Raw genomic sequence first — 14,772 nt, 5'->3', positions numbered from 1 at the left:
TAGTAACATATTTATTTGACTTTGTACAGTAACAATCCCTGACTATGACAGTTTAAAATTAAAATATCAACTCAGAGTTGCAGTCAATCCAAGTCCAATGTGCTCCCTTTGTAATCAAAAAATCTATTAGCACATAGAGCCACATTTTTTGAGTCCGTTACTTTACTTCATTACTTTTTTCTTTTTCTTCTTTTTCGCTGTATTTCCTCTGTCTCGTTTTATTATACTCCTCTCTTATTCTGCATTTATATGTCTGTTCTGTGCCCTGTAATAATACCAGGGGTATAGGTGGGTGGAATGGTGCTTTTCTCTTTGATTCAAAAGCGGCAACAATAAAACGTGAGTTTTATTCAGTAGTGTTAAACAGTTTCTCCACACAAGTAACATATACAAAGCGAGTTAGAATGTACAACCAACAAAGACAAGCACGCATCTCTCAGAGTCTCAAATTAAGGCACATTTTAAAGCCAACAGTACCATAAGTTCATATAAATGCAACATAAATCAAGTAGACTTTCACATTATATTAACAGTTCAAGTAAACTGGCTCTGACCTCTGAATTGAGAAGGAATTGTAATATGCTCAGCAACAAAATGGTCTTAAGTGATCTGACAAATTCAGCCTTTATGCTGCGATCACTCCATAAGTCAATAAATACCGATATCTGTATAAAACATAAATCTACCTCCTGTCTCTGATAAGAGCAAATCTGTTAAACAACACAGGGGGTGATACTGTCTTAGGTAAACAGCTCTGAGATCTGTTGAAACAAATATGTAAAGCTCACGACTGCATTGAGTTCAGTGCATCTAAAATAAGCGTTAATCATTTTTTCAGTTTTGTACAACAGTGTTTAACTTAAACATATTTATTCACCACATCGGACACTTGGTGTTGCAAGCATCACCTGACCTGAAAAGTCCATACACACTGACCAACGGGAACATGGAGACAGCACCAACCATGGAGCCCAACTGCACTACTGCTCCGCACCACACGAGAGCACTGTGGCCCTCATCCCTCAGGATCACCCCGATGATGACCTTCACGTAGGACAGGGTCAGGACAAACAGGACCCAGGCCAGCACCTGCAACACAGAAGAGGTAAATTATTATGCATTACATTGATCTAACACCCAGTCGCTGTGATACAGATACCAATCAAAGTGTGCTAGTTTGACCTCAACATGTTAACCAGCTCAGTGGCTTCCACTCCAATCAGAAACAGTTTACCAGTTAGTTCCTCTTCTCTGGAGGAAGTGCTACCAGTTGAAGCAAGATGCTGGCAAGCTGCAGTTATTGGGTCATGATTACTGATACACCAAGTTATTGTTTTGTTCTTAAAACATCTGATTGCAACTATGTTTTAACAGTTTGGTAGTACTTCCTGTATGCTACTCATTTTTATATTTTCTGGTCTCATTTAGCATTTTTTATTGTTTAATCTTTTCTACTGTTAAGCACCTTGTAACTCTGTTTAGAAAAGCTATATAAATTAATTTATTAGGTTCTTAATTGTGATACAAGCAGGACAAAATTGCATCAACAAGGGAGAAACAAAAAAAATATGCTTAAATCTTGCAGTTGTCATCACCTCTTGCTTTACAGTACAACTCTCGCTTTCTCCCTTTTTTCACTGCTCTAGGCGAGATGTAACCAGAATTCTAGTTTTGGGACACTGTGATGAAGTGATTAATAAAAAGTAATAATCATAATTAGCCATAAGCCTTTCCTAAAAGCTAACCTGCCCACTTGTTATTGGAATGTCCTTTCCTAAGGTATTTTAAAGCTTCTTTTTCTGCACTACAAACATTTATTTTGAAAGGGTCTGTGAGTCTATTGACGTTTTATAGCAGTAACATAGCAGCATGACGTTCCTTCAAGTTTCATTATGCTGACAAAACTCATTGCCAGCAGATACAGGAGGTGACAATACAATAACACCAGCTGATATACACGTGAATCAGCTTTCTACAGAGAAATTGTTGGTTTGACAGTATTGTCTCAATCAGGTCAGACAAGATCTCAAAACCTGCCAATCACACAACACTGAACATACTGTGCATGTACGAGTGACTATCAGAGGTGGATTGTATTTTCATTCTTTTACAAGATGTGGCATTTACAATACAGAACATGAGATCCATAATGAACTGCTATGAAGTGACAGTAAATATAATAAAACATCTTTTATTTTCTTCTTTAGAAGAAAGGGTCTTACTATGACAGCAGTTCCAGAGGCACTGTGGACCAGCAGAGGGCAGGGACTGAGAGCAGCCATGGTCATGATGTAGGCTCCAAATCCAGTCCCAGTCATGACCAGGAAACCCATGAGGATGAGAGACCTGGAAAAAGAAAGCGATGCAGATGGTAAGACTGAGCATTTTCTGTTACACTTTGCTTCATAAAACACTAATAAGAGTTTAAATGATTTCAGTACTTTTACGATATGACCTCTACAAACTCTAGTGACCTGTAGGAGTTGCAATTATTTGAATTTTATGTTATTGGAGGAGACCTAAAATCTTAATAATGTAAGGAGGTGATTCCAGTAATTACCTAATCGGTACAAACATGGCGATGAAGCAGGCCACTGGGTTAGCAACAGCTGCCATGGTGGCAGCTAGATGATAGGCCTCGTTCCCGTAGGGCAGACAGGAGTAGGACTGGACAGAGGGCAGCACTGCGTTGGTCAGAGCGTTGACCCAAGCCAGAACAAGAAAGATAAACACCACTTCCAGATTGCTATACGACCCCGTCCCAAAAGAGCTCCTGGGTTCCCTGACGGCCTCCAGGGGGCTGATCATAGGCTTCTGCTCTGGTGTCTGGACGTGCAGAGACAGACCTTGCTCTCTCTTCCCGGGGGCCAGATCACCGCTGAAGTACAGGTCGTTCTTTCTCTCTCGAGCCACTGCTGGGTGATGGTTGAGTAGGATGAAGGCTACCAGGCACACCACCATCATGGCACTGAGGAACACGAAGAAGACCTGGGCAGAGAATTTAGCCGGCTGGTAGATGGCTTCTAGCTCTCCACTGACAACCGTAGTGGCGTTCTCAGCTGTATTGTTGGCTGCACCAGCCAAAGTTGCATTCTGACAGTGGACTACACCGACACCTTGAATCAGAGCCACCAGTGCCGGCACCAGACCGCTGAGGCCTTCGCCCGCGAAGTACGTGGTGAGGTACTGTGGACGCAGCCGCATCATGAAAGGCAGAAAGGTAACAGAGGAGGTGCAGTCCACCACGGAGAGCAGGAAGCTCAACACCAGCAGGGGCACGCTGTGCAACGATTCCCCTATCGCCACCGTGTGCTTCCAGAAGAAAGCCAGCAGGAATGTAGCAACGATGCCCAACCCCACGATGCAGTAGATGACCGGCCGCTCATCTAGCACCCCCGGGCGGAAGCGGTGCATCAGGGTGATGAAGAGAGGACCTATGTTGGCCATCTGGATGAGGACTGTGAGGTATGAAGGCAGATACCAGCCCTCTGGTATCTTCGGTACGATCAGGGGCAGCTCCACCCACATCCCGTTGATGGCCACCCAGGAGCCCATACCGAACAGGCACGCCAGCACGTGAGTCAGCAGCGACATGACGGAGGCGGGAATGAGGTCAATCAGGAAATGTAGATGTACGCAATCTGAAATACAGACACAACATAGGACAGTTTTATCAACTTCACCAAAATCTAGAAGAAACACGTAGATAATTCAACTTTTTTTTAATTGAAGCTGATATTTTGAAATATGAGCCTTTCAGTTTTTATCCAACTCTATGATGGATGTTACAAAATGTACATTTATTCTTTCGCAATACATTAGTTGTCTGGTCTGAATAAGACATTACCATTATTTCACTGAAGAGTTTTAGTGTTTAACAGTGTAAATTGTGTCTTGGAGATGTAATTCCTTGGAGAAAGGGACAAATTTGAATGAATACTTGTTTCCTAAGTGCTCTGGAATGAGTATAGTCACATTTGAAGAAAATACCAAATGGAAAAATCACCAGCTAAAGCAGCTCCCACAGGAAAATATAATGACTTGTCTCCAAAAGTGCATTTTTGGAGTTGTTTTAGACTGTTGTAATGTGTGTGGGTGATAAACAAAATCTACAGCCATACTAGCTATAGACACTTCTGTGAGGCCACAGAGCTGACGCTTTTAGCTAACGTCAGCATGCTACCACGATGACAAAGTTTAAATGCTGGTGTTTATCTGTTGTAGTAATAATTAACACGTTCACCATTTTATATTTTAGCATGTTAGCATGCTAACATTTGCATATCAACACACAAAGTGCAGCTGAGGCTGATGGGAATGACGTTATAATTTTGCAGGTATTTAGTCGTAAACCAAACACATTAAAACTGACATATTGATGATATTAAATGAGTTGTACATCCTGAGAGAGACATGAATGTCTGTGCCAACTTTCACAGCAATCCGTCCAATAGTTGTTGAGACATTTCACAAGTGTCTTGTGGATGGTGTTGGCTAACTACATGATAGCACACATAGTAAAATAGAAGATATAGTTTTATTAAATAAGAATAGAATAGCTGAATGTCACATATTTGTTACTGAGTACAAAAGCGGGTCCCCATGTGGCTGGGACTGACCTTCCCAGTCTCCCTCTTACTCCATCCCTTTCTCACGTGGCAAAGGGGGATGCCTGACCTTTCACACACTGACACACTGCTCCCATAAAGAGCCCCATGTGGTTGGGACATAAACAGACACATTAAAAGGGACATTATTCATTTATACTGTACCCGTACACTGTATACTGTACTGTACACGTTAGCATGTTGTTCTTCTGTTATTGAGACAGAGAAGGTCTTTTAATAGGACAATGTCAAAGAACTCTTTCAATGTCGAAAAGACCCCGTTTGGAAGGAACACAGGGACTCTGTGTTAGGTAAACTTGATCAAACTTCCTGTTACCTGCTTCTACATGTAATATCTAAAACTGTGCAGTCTTCTTGGTTCCTTTTCATCCCTTTAAGGGAAGAATATGGATGAAGAGTTAAGCTTTGTGGTTCTGGGATAAGCAGGAAATCCTATAAGTTCTTTCATTCATAGTTCTACAAGGTGTCAGAGTATCTCATCTTACCTCGATCAGAACATAACCAGGAAGCTCTCCTCTTCCCTCTTTCCTTTCAAAAACCGTCACTCCATTGTGAACACAGTTTTTTTCAGTTACATCAGCCGCCAGAGTGTGTGTCTGTCTGTGTGTGTGTGTGTCTGTGTGTGTGTGTGTGTATGCACTCCCTCCCCCTTTTCTCCTCCACACACACCGGCTTACATTCTGCTTCCGTGTCTCTGCTGCACTTGACTCGAGGGGAGGAGCTGCACAGGCGCACACGTCCTGCAGCACCATGACACTTCAAGCCTTCTATTGGAGGCCGGCTTCAAAACCATGCAGCCATGTGCTCTGTGTGTGCCTGGGAGCTCAGCAATAGGAGGACAGAGAGTGAAGAGGCAGGTCTTGGTGTAGAATAGCTCCTCCTCTTCCCTTTCCCTCCCCCAACCAGCCCACGACCTTGTGGTCTGCCCTCCTTTAAACACACAGGAGTGCAGCGTGAGTGAGAGGAGTGAACCGACTTTTTGGTTTCACACTCAATGAAGTTATGTACGAGATATTGGAAGTACCACACCGACTTTCCTTCTATTCTTCTGTCCCTGCCTCAGCTTATTTCTCGTGGCCTGCTGAGCCTCTATTGGCTTCTGACTGTGCCAACAGTTGTGTTGCATAGGCCAGTATGTTGCATCTCTAGTTTCACAATCATCTTGTCAACTGAAATGACCAGTCTGTCAAGTCAAAAGACTCACAACAAACAGTACGGTGTTTGTTTTAACCAACTGAATAAACCACCATCAGTCACATTTGACACACAGTTGCTATCAGGTAAAGTACAGTGGTTGTAATAACTCACACAGTTTATTGTAACTTACAGACATGCTCAAACCACCAGCGTTGCTCAGAAGTATCCCTGGAGCCCGACAGAGCAGAGGGGAGGCCCTAAAGTCCTCAACCCAAAAGGAGGTGGCTTCAAAGGTCCTTCAGGGCTTCTGGTTGCCTCCTCCGAGCGCCTTATCTATTCTTTTGTTATTATACTGTTTGACTTGCACCAACATAACCAAAGCAAATTCCTAGTGTAAATCTCTTACACATGGCAATAAACACGATTCTGATTCTGATTCTGATTCTGATTCTGATTCTGATACCCTCCCAGCATAATATGGCTGTTGGGACCACTAAGCCTGGGTCTCCTCTGCCCACCTGCTACCCTAACTGTTCATGATGAACCTCCTGCCATCACAACAAGCATGGATGCTTTCATTACCATGATAGCAATGATGTAAGTGAGAAGCCCAGCCTAGAGGATACTCATAAACTATGGTGGTTCCCTGAGGATGAATCAGGTGGGCTGAAGTTTCCTCTTCAGAATTTGGTTTTGAGTGAAAGGCTTTTTTGGATGAATTGACACGAAATTTGATGCACACATTCATGTGCCCCCTCAGGTTGAAGTGTGAGATCATCATCATCAGGTCAAAATCATAGACTGTATATAAAGATGGACAACCAGACAGCTCCCCAAAAGTGAAGCCAAAATCTCTCAATCGCCCCCTGGTGGCTGGCTGCAGTATATATATATATATATATATATATATATATGATAAATCCCGCCCCTTCCATTATTATTTGATGCTATAAAAAGAGGGTGAGACGTCATGATTGGCAGCTGTGAGTCTCTCTCGCTGACAATCTGACAATCGCAATTGGTTCGGACGGGTGCTCTCGATACTGCAGCTCCACCGCCCCGATCACTACTACTCAGACTCTGGCTCCAAATGACGTCAAATTCTAAAGATGGCAGCTCCTGTATCTGACATATTTTGGCTTCACTTCAATACAGTGGGAGGAAATGGAGACGCATCGCGCATCTTTGTATAAAGTCTGTTGTCAAAATTTTAAATATTGAAATAATTCCTGATTTTATTAAATGCACTGACGACTTAAGGAGGCAGAAATCTAAAACACTCCAAAAAAAAAAAAAAAAAGAGACCAGAATGCCTTTCTGCAAGCTCACATGAATCTGTGATAATATTGTCCAGAGACAGTCAAAGCAGTACCTTTTGTCAAGGTTGTCGGCTACAAACAGGAGGATTGAGAGCTGCCTGGACAAGGCTGAGAATGTAGGAGGATAGCAGACTGCTTAAGAGCAATGCACATTAAAAGGATTAGCCTATATTTGCTTCAAAAGATTAATTGTTATATAGCCTATTCAGTATATATTGAAAAATAGTGACTATTGTGCATTGATACTTTGATTATGTTGCCTATCTTATATTGCAATTACACACTTAAATCAATGAAAATTAAATGACATATGTGTGATAGTGATGTAAAACTGCTAGAATATCTTTTTTATATCATAGATTGTTTAAGTAGCATCAAAATACATATTGCACAGTGTATTTTTTCCAAAGGGGGAATGCTGATATAATGCTAATCTTATATAGTTGTGTTAGATGAGGACAGTTGCTAAAGACAAGCTAAACAAAGTGTCATGGAAAACCTGCCAGATCTTACTTTGATTGTTAAAAAGTCTTTTTGTGTTTCCAAAACTCTAATTTTCCATTTTCCATGTGATAAAGTGTCTCATTATAAGATTACACAACCTAACACAAAGCACAATGAACTGCCTGAACTCCTTTCAACATTTTAAATCACCTCTATTCATCATTCTAAATTAGACAAGATACCACCTACCTGCCTGTGTTCTGTTCAGTTCTGGTGAGAGGTTACAGAAGACAAGTGCAGTGGAAAGTGAACCGAGGGTTAGTCTGTTCAGAGGTGTAACAGCTCAGTGGCCCTCTGATGTGTGTGTGTAGAGCATGCATGCACATTGAGTGCACTCCACTATACTCTGGATCTCTGAATCCGTGTCATGTGACTGCAGAGGGCTGAGCCAGGGGTCCAGTTTGGTAACTGAAGTCCTCAGCAGCAGCAGGGGTGGGCGAAGCAAGGGAATGAGGACAGAATGGATAGAGGATGGATAGATGGATGGAGGAAAGGGAGCTTAGAAAATGTTGACAAGAAAGTAGGGAAAAAGGAACTGTATCTGATGAGTTTACCACATGAACATGAAGGTTCTCTCCATTTTTTGTCGGGGGCGACTGCGGGCAGCTTAGCCAACCAGAAGATGACTTTGGACAGCTGTCAGCGCTCTCTGAGTGGGTGTTTGGTCGGGGTCAGTCTGGCTTTTGTTCAGCACAAATTCCAGCCCAAATGAATGACCCCTGTTGGGCACTAACTTCGTGGTATTTAATTCGAGTGCCCTTGCACCCACCTCTGCACTGACTGGTACTACATGTTCCCTTCCTGAACAATAACAGGCCAGTGACGGTAACGTGAATTACTTTTGAAACAGTAAATAAAAATGGTTTGAGCTTTCCTGGATGTGGGATTAAGGCGACTCTTGCGTTACTAACAAATTAAAACAGTGGACTCTTTGTTGCTGCCAAAATGCCAAAACAAATTTATGTTAAAGTTACTAATTTGTACAAGAAAATAATTATTTCTCTCATTCTGTTTCTGTTTGTTGACTGGCTATAGCACGCTGCAGCCCACTCAGAAAAGCATGGTTAAAATACAATACGCCCCAGGGTGAGAAGATCCAAATCACCAAAGACATGTCTGTTGTTCAGTTCATATTATATCCGCTGATTGCATGACCTCCCAAAAATATCGCTTAATCTTACTGATGTCCACAGTGTTGTTTTGATAAAACCTCATGACTGTACAGGGCACTCCTGTGGCCTGGACTCATGGTGAATATTTGTGTAGAAGTACAATACTCTGCTTTCTTTCTCAAAACTGCTGGCCTCCGTGTTTAAACAAATATGTCTGTGTTTTTGGTACTGCATGTACGGCACAAGTGGGTCTGAAAGATTCACTTGTTTGACATCAACGGGAGGGCAACTTGAGCTGGGGAGCCACAGATTGAATTTGTGCCGTTGAAAATTTATCAATAAATTAGATACCAAACATACAAGGGTGTAATTTACAGAGGGGGACACAGGGGATATGTCCTCTCCACACAGAAACTGCAGATATGGGAGTACATGATAAAGAGTTTTGTGCATCTGTGGTGTGGCCTGCTAGACCTGTCTGGGAATTAGAAAACAACAGAATAAGACTGCTGATTAAACCAGTGAATAGTTCTAGGGACCATAATTATAATTTTACAGATGGATTAAAGGACCCGCAAACAGACAAAATGTGCCTATTTACCAAGAGGGATTTAACAAGAGAACATCTGACTGTCTGAATGTTGAATTGTTTGCCATGCTGATGGCATTAGAGACAAGTGAACAGATTAGTTGCAGCAATATGTAGTGATTATGTGCCAGCCTTTGCAAGCATTAAGACAGGTACAGCCAGAAGTCATCAAGATCTGCTTCATGAATATTACTCAAGAGGCAAGGGACAAATATCACGTCCATGTGGGTCCCGGCACATAAAGGTATCCTGGGAAACGAGAGAGCACACAAGTTGGCAAAAGAAACAGTCAAAAAATAAATTTGAAATCAATATTAAATTGTCAAAGTCAGAGGGGAAAGATATAATGGTAAATCAACAGTGGCAATAATGCAATAAAAGGGAGACATTTACATCAATCCAAAACAAAGAAGGGACGTTAAGAAGTAGGGGGAAAGAGCAAGTAATAATAAGCAGGTTGATAATTGGACAATGCAACCTGAAGAGTACACTTTACATTATAGGAAAATGTCCAACAGGTCTTTGCGATCTATGCCATGAGGCTGAGACAGTTGAGCATATCCTTACATCATGCAGGAAATTTACACAGGAAAGACAAGAAATGATGACACAGTTATGGAAAATAGGCCAGGTAGAAGGCAACGTTAAACCTATATTACAGTGTGGAGACAGGACTGGACAGATGGCTTTAAAATGAATGGACACTGAGGGAGGATGAGACCTGAAGGTGGCAGTAATGCAACACCGTGGATCCCAACTCCCGTAAAAACCACAAAGAAGAAGAAACTGTGCACGCAACACGCGGAAACAGCTCCACCTGTGATACCTGTGATACCTGTGATACCTGTCCCTCCAACTCCCCCCTTCCCTCTCCTTTTCGTACTGTCAAACAAACCGATTCAACCAGCCTGCAGAAGATGGAGGAAATATGACATTTGGTTCAAAAACAATGTGAGTGATGTCATCAGTAGTGATGGCGAGCTGAAGCTTCATGAAGCATTGAAGCTTTCCAGGAAAATGGTTCGGAAAGAGTTCATTTCTCGATGCTTCATGTGCACACGAAACCACCTGGTGGCCAAAGAGTGTAAAACAGGCAGATATGATCTTAACCATGTGATCTGTGATATACTGTATTAAGCAGCAGTAAAAGCTGTTGGGAATGACTATAAACAATGAAAAAAATATATTACCATGTAATCCATTTATATCTATATAATATGTCTATTTTCTAGTAAGTATGTTATGAGTATATAACATACATGTATAATAAACTATAATTGTTTTGTGACTAATGCATCTTATGTGTGTAAACCAATCCTTTGGTCAATAATTGTATTTTAGTGTAGTGTAATATAATATAATAATGGCAGGAGGGGTAATATTAGTGTTCTGTGTCACTTCTGGAAAGTGGCATTGGTTCAATCAGGCAGAGGAAAGTGAATGTGATTGTGTAACTTGGGAGAGGGCATTGAATGTGATTGTGTAACTAGGACAATGATTTACAGTACAGGGGAGACTTTATTAATTTTTATTCAGGACAATAGCTTCTCAACCGTGTTCGGGCTGAGGCGATTTATTTTTTTTGATACAACTTCTCCTGCCATTCACAAGGCACCGATGAGGCTGGGGTGCACAGAAATCCAACAGCAAGTTTATATAAATGCAGGTAGATTCATTTTTGTCTTTCCCAGTACAGAAGAGGGTCCTCCATTCGTCTGATATTTGATTCTGACAGGAAGCACTGGACCTCCACAGTAGCCTCTGCTGTGACATTCTGAATTCTTCTGGCTTGCATGACACTGTCATCCAAATGACACCAGTTTTTTACCTGAGAAGTACACAGACCATGTTAGTGAGTGTAGTAATAATCAAAATTGACCTCAAAACCAAATAAAAACTACCTTGTGTAACCCAACACAGTATAGAGAATGACCAATACAATGCTACTGAGTGTTGACACCAATAAATTCACAGATTCATGAGCGGGAGACGTGCATTCAGTTCAACATTACCAAATTTATTGAATTAAAGGTTAAATGATTGGAAATTGATATCCTAAAAAAGGGAGAGAACAATCATAAATTAATAATATTTATTCAACAAGAATAGTTAAAAACAGTTTCTCCATAAAAACTCCAACTGTCCTCCCTTTTTAAATTAGAACCCAAAAAGAATACAAAAAAATCCCAAATACTAAGGCAGGGTACTGTCTGCGAGGAAATTCTATTATAACCCCTCTTTAAACTCACCACGTGAGCACACTGAACTATTTCTCTACACGGCAACCATCACTGCAAATAGATAATGTATGAAACTGTAAAAAGTGACTATCACCCTTTTGGGCCTACCACACGGCAAGCGAAGAGAGGGGAAATACCACGACTAGCCTACTCCCCCCACAGGTCTCCCACTGCCTGGAAGAACAAAAACAAATACAAAGTAATGTCAGTTGGTTCTGGTTTACAAAGTTAAAAAGTATTTCAAGTAATCACCACCACAATACAACAGTCTGACTTGGATGTGTCCAAATCAACAAAGGGGCGGCTGGACACAGTCTCTCTTTTAGTCCATGTAAAACAATCAGTAGTCAATCAGGCTTCGGTGTTAAATACACCTAGACAAAGCAGCAGTCTAGCTTCAATCTGAAAAGAAGGGAAACATGGTAAAAATCAAATATTCCTGTAAGAATACCTGAGGGAGTAACCCTCCTACATTACCAGCCTACTTTAAAGGTCACCTATTATGCAAAATGCACTTTTCCATGTCTTTTAAACATCAATATCTGTCCCCAGTGTGTCTACAGGCCACCATAGTATCATAAAAGACCATCCTCTCTCTTTTTCTCCTCCTCCGTTTGTCCGGAAATGGGTGCAGAAAAAAAATTCGCTTTTTTCCTTGTATCTTGACGTCATTAGGGAATGCAAGTCACGTGAGGGTTTCCTGGTCGAACCAGAGAGAACCTTCAGTAGCTGACCCCGCCCCACAGCGCGTCACTGTCTCTCCTCCTCAACCGAACTTGAGCAAAGTAGCTCCTACAGTTAGTCTGCAAGAACCAGCAGAACAGGCTTCATGTACTCCCATCATCTAAATATAACATGTTCTTTCACAAAGGCTTTATGTAATTACACTGTTTAAACAGGTGATATTTATATATTATATATATTTGATGTCATGCATGTAGCAGATTACAGGTAGTAAATAGTGACTTGTAAGCAACACAACACATTTCTGTTTCACAGTCAAACTTTATTTGAGTAGACATATGACAATATTAATTATTCACAGCATTTGTAATCATCTCACCTGTTAGTTAGTTATGTTAACATGGTACAGGAGAAAGTCTTCAGCTCTGGTAAACTATGGTAAGCTAAGCTCCGGTGGTCTGTAGTCATGGTAACACAGAGACAGCTACTACTGTAAATAATATACCATTACTCTGATCTTCCATACATTTATCTTTTAGCAGAAATAATGAACTGACTACTGTTTCACATCTTCTATTTTCCACCCTGATGGTCGCTGTGTTTACACACCGTGTCATAGCGGTAGCATGTAGCTACATGCTAACGGGTTAGCTACATGCTACCGGGTTAGCTTTGTATCTCCATGTAAACAGAGCCATCTGCTCTCAGCTGTCTGCTCTCCTCTGGGATGATTCTGTCGGTCATTTCTCACAGATGGATCTGTAAAGACAAACGTAAAACAGAGTGTATGTTTACGGTTTACAGAGTTGATGCATGAGGTAAACACTGAGTTAACTAACAGAGATATAAATAGCATTATTTACCTGAGAGAAACCGTCAGGAAAACCTGGAATCTGGACCGCAGATGTTGATCATGTGTCGCCGATTTCTGATCAGATTCCTCCGGTAACGTGCGCTGGGTGAAGTTTCTGGTTCTGGTCTCTCTCTCTCTCTCTCTCTCTGCGTAGGTGCTGGCCCTCACACTTGGGTTACAGGTTGAGCATCCTCTGGTGTTGATGGCTGATCTGACTCTGGGGTTTGAGCAGACCTAATAATGGCTGCACACTCCGATGTTAGCCTTTTTATAGCTTCAGTGGCTTTTGTTGAACTGAAAAATCCAATGACTTTAAACCTAGGGTCCAGTAGTGTTGCTAGTGACATGATGCTCATTGACTGCAAGGTGTGTAGCCTCTCTATCAGCTGCCTTATGAGGTGGTCTCCCATTTCCATAGCCACTGCAGCTGCCGTGTTTGTGATGTCTTCCTGCAGCATCTGTTCCAACATTTTCAGTAGTGGAACTACCTTTGATCCGGAAACCTTTTCCTCTGCTTGAGAGCTCCACAGTGGCATCATTAAATGATGACAACAAAGACAGGCACCCACTGACAGTGTTGTATTCCTCTAAGGTCAGTGAGGGGATGTCAGTTTGTAGTCCGGCTAAAGCTGCCCCCACTGGCTCTCTGAGCTCCACCAGACGATGCAGCATGTGGAAGGTGCTGTTCCAGCGGGTGTCAACTTCTTGGAGAAGCCTCAGTTTTGGCCTCCCCATATCGTGTTGCACCTGTGCAAACCTCTCCTTTAAAAAAATACAGATTAGCAATTAATTCCGTCACAGCAGCAGTAACACAAACAAAATATTAGCATTATCAAAAATTGTAATAAAGTCAAAGAACATACCTTAGCAGTGGTGCTACTTCTGAAGTATCCAACCAGCTTCCTCGCCTTGGTCCGGATGTCAGAGAACACGAGGGTCAGTTCAAGAGCCTTTTTTACGATGAGGTTCAGAGTGTGCGCTATGCAAATAGTGTGGCGGAGCCTCAGTTCCCTGCCACAGGCAATCATGTTAGCAGCACCATCAGTAACTAGACATGTTACCTTACTGGTGATTCCCCATTCCTCCATGAGGGAAGCTTTCACACATGCTAAATTTTCATCATTTGTGGCCTCCACCATGGCCTTTATAGCCTAAAGGAAAGAAAAAAACAATGCTTAATTGTCAGATGTAATATCATCATATTCTTTTGCTTTATCCATGCACCCGTACACACCTGCCTTGTGGGGAGAACATAGGTAGGGTCTAATTTAGACACTAAGTCCCTAAATCCCACATCCTCCATGTTACCTGCCTGCAGGGCCAGACAGACCTGCATAGCCTTTCTCCTGTTCTGTTCTGCCCCTCCCCCTTGTCTTGCAGGTGCTTCCAGGACTGAGTGATAATGGAGGTGATTGGAGTCCACCTGTGTAGAGTTGGTCAGCTGCTGATTAGCTCACTCTCCTACCATCCAGCCAATCGCTGTCGTGGCCTGCATTCAAAAGAGGCACACTCTGGGCTGCCTCTCTCTCTCTGACTCATTTGTACTGAACTATTTGATTTGTGCAGACATCTGGTTCTAGGTTGAAATTAAAAGATACGTTTGTGGTAAGGAGGTAGAGGGCATAGGTAAGTTTGGGGTACCCTGTACACCTTTTGAATGTAGTTTGTTCATGTCTAGAAACACTAGATTTATTGGTTGGTGCCAA

General features: G+C 42.0%; 1 protein-coding gene across 2 annotated transcripts; it reads right to left on the bottom strand.

The window, feature by feature from the left end:
- Nucleotides 1–328: 328 nt before the first annotated feature.
- On the bottom strand, nucleotides 329–7,932 carry slc52a3-2b (solute carrier family 52 member 3-2b). 2 transcript variants are annotated; one of them, XM_074654726.1, is made up of 4 exons: nucleotides 7,778–7,932; nucleotides 2,561–3,641; nucleotides 2,223–2,346; nucleotides 329–1,089 (listed from the first exon to the last, which is right to left on the bottom strand). In XM_074654726.1, the coding sequence occupies exons 2-4, from the start codon at nucleotides 3,592–3,594 to the stop codon at nucleotides 874–876; spliced, it is 1,374 nt and encodes a 457-aa protein (XP_074510827.1). In that variant the 5' UTR covers nucleotides 3,595–3,641; nucleotides 7,778–7,932; the 3' UTR covers nucleotides 329–873. The 2 variants fall into 2 exon arrangements, with proteins under 2 accessions (XP_074510827.1, XP_074510826.1); XM_074654725.1 differs by lacking the exon at nucleotides 7,778–7,932 and adding an exon at nucleotides 5,114–6,223.
- Nucleotides 7,933–14,772: the final 6,840 nt, after the last annotated feature.

Source organism: Sebastes fasciatus, chromosome 12 (assembly GCF_043250625.1).
Source record: "Sebastes fasciatus isolate fSebFas1 chromosome 12, fSebFas1.pri, whole genome shotgun sequence".
In the NCBI taxonomy this organism is placed as follows: Eukaryota; Metazoa; Chordata; class Actinopteri; order Perciformes; family Sebastidae; genus Sebastes; species Sebastes fasciatus.
Note: the sequence above shows the minus strand (reverse complement) of the source record. Positions and strands in the feature narration are given on the sequence as shown.

What these genes read in the sequence shown, in the direction of transcription:
- slc52a3-2b (XM_074654726.1), bottom strand. Translation starts at nt 3,594, where the DNA reads ATGTCGCTGCTGACTCACGTGCTGGCGTGCCTGTTCGGTATGGGCTCC. An exon ending in GCCATGTTTGTACCGATTAG is followed by an intron (nt 2,347 to 2,560) that starts GTAATTACTGGA and finishes TTCTTTTTCCAG; the next exon opens with GTCTCTCATCCTCATGGGTT. An exon ending in CCTCTGGAACTGCTGTCATA is followed by an intron (nt 1,090 to 2,222) that starts GTAAGACCCTTT and finishes TCTGTGTTGCAG; the next exon opens with GTGCTGGCCTGGGTCCTGTT.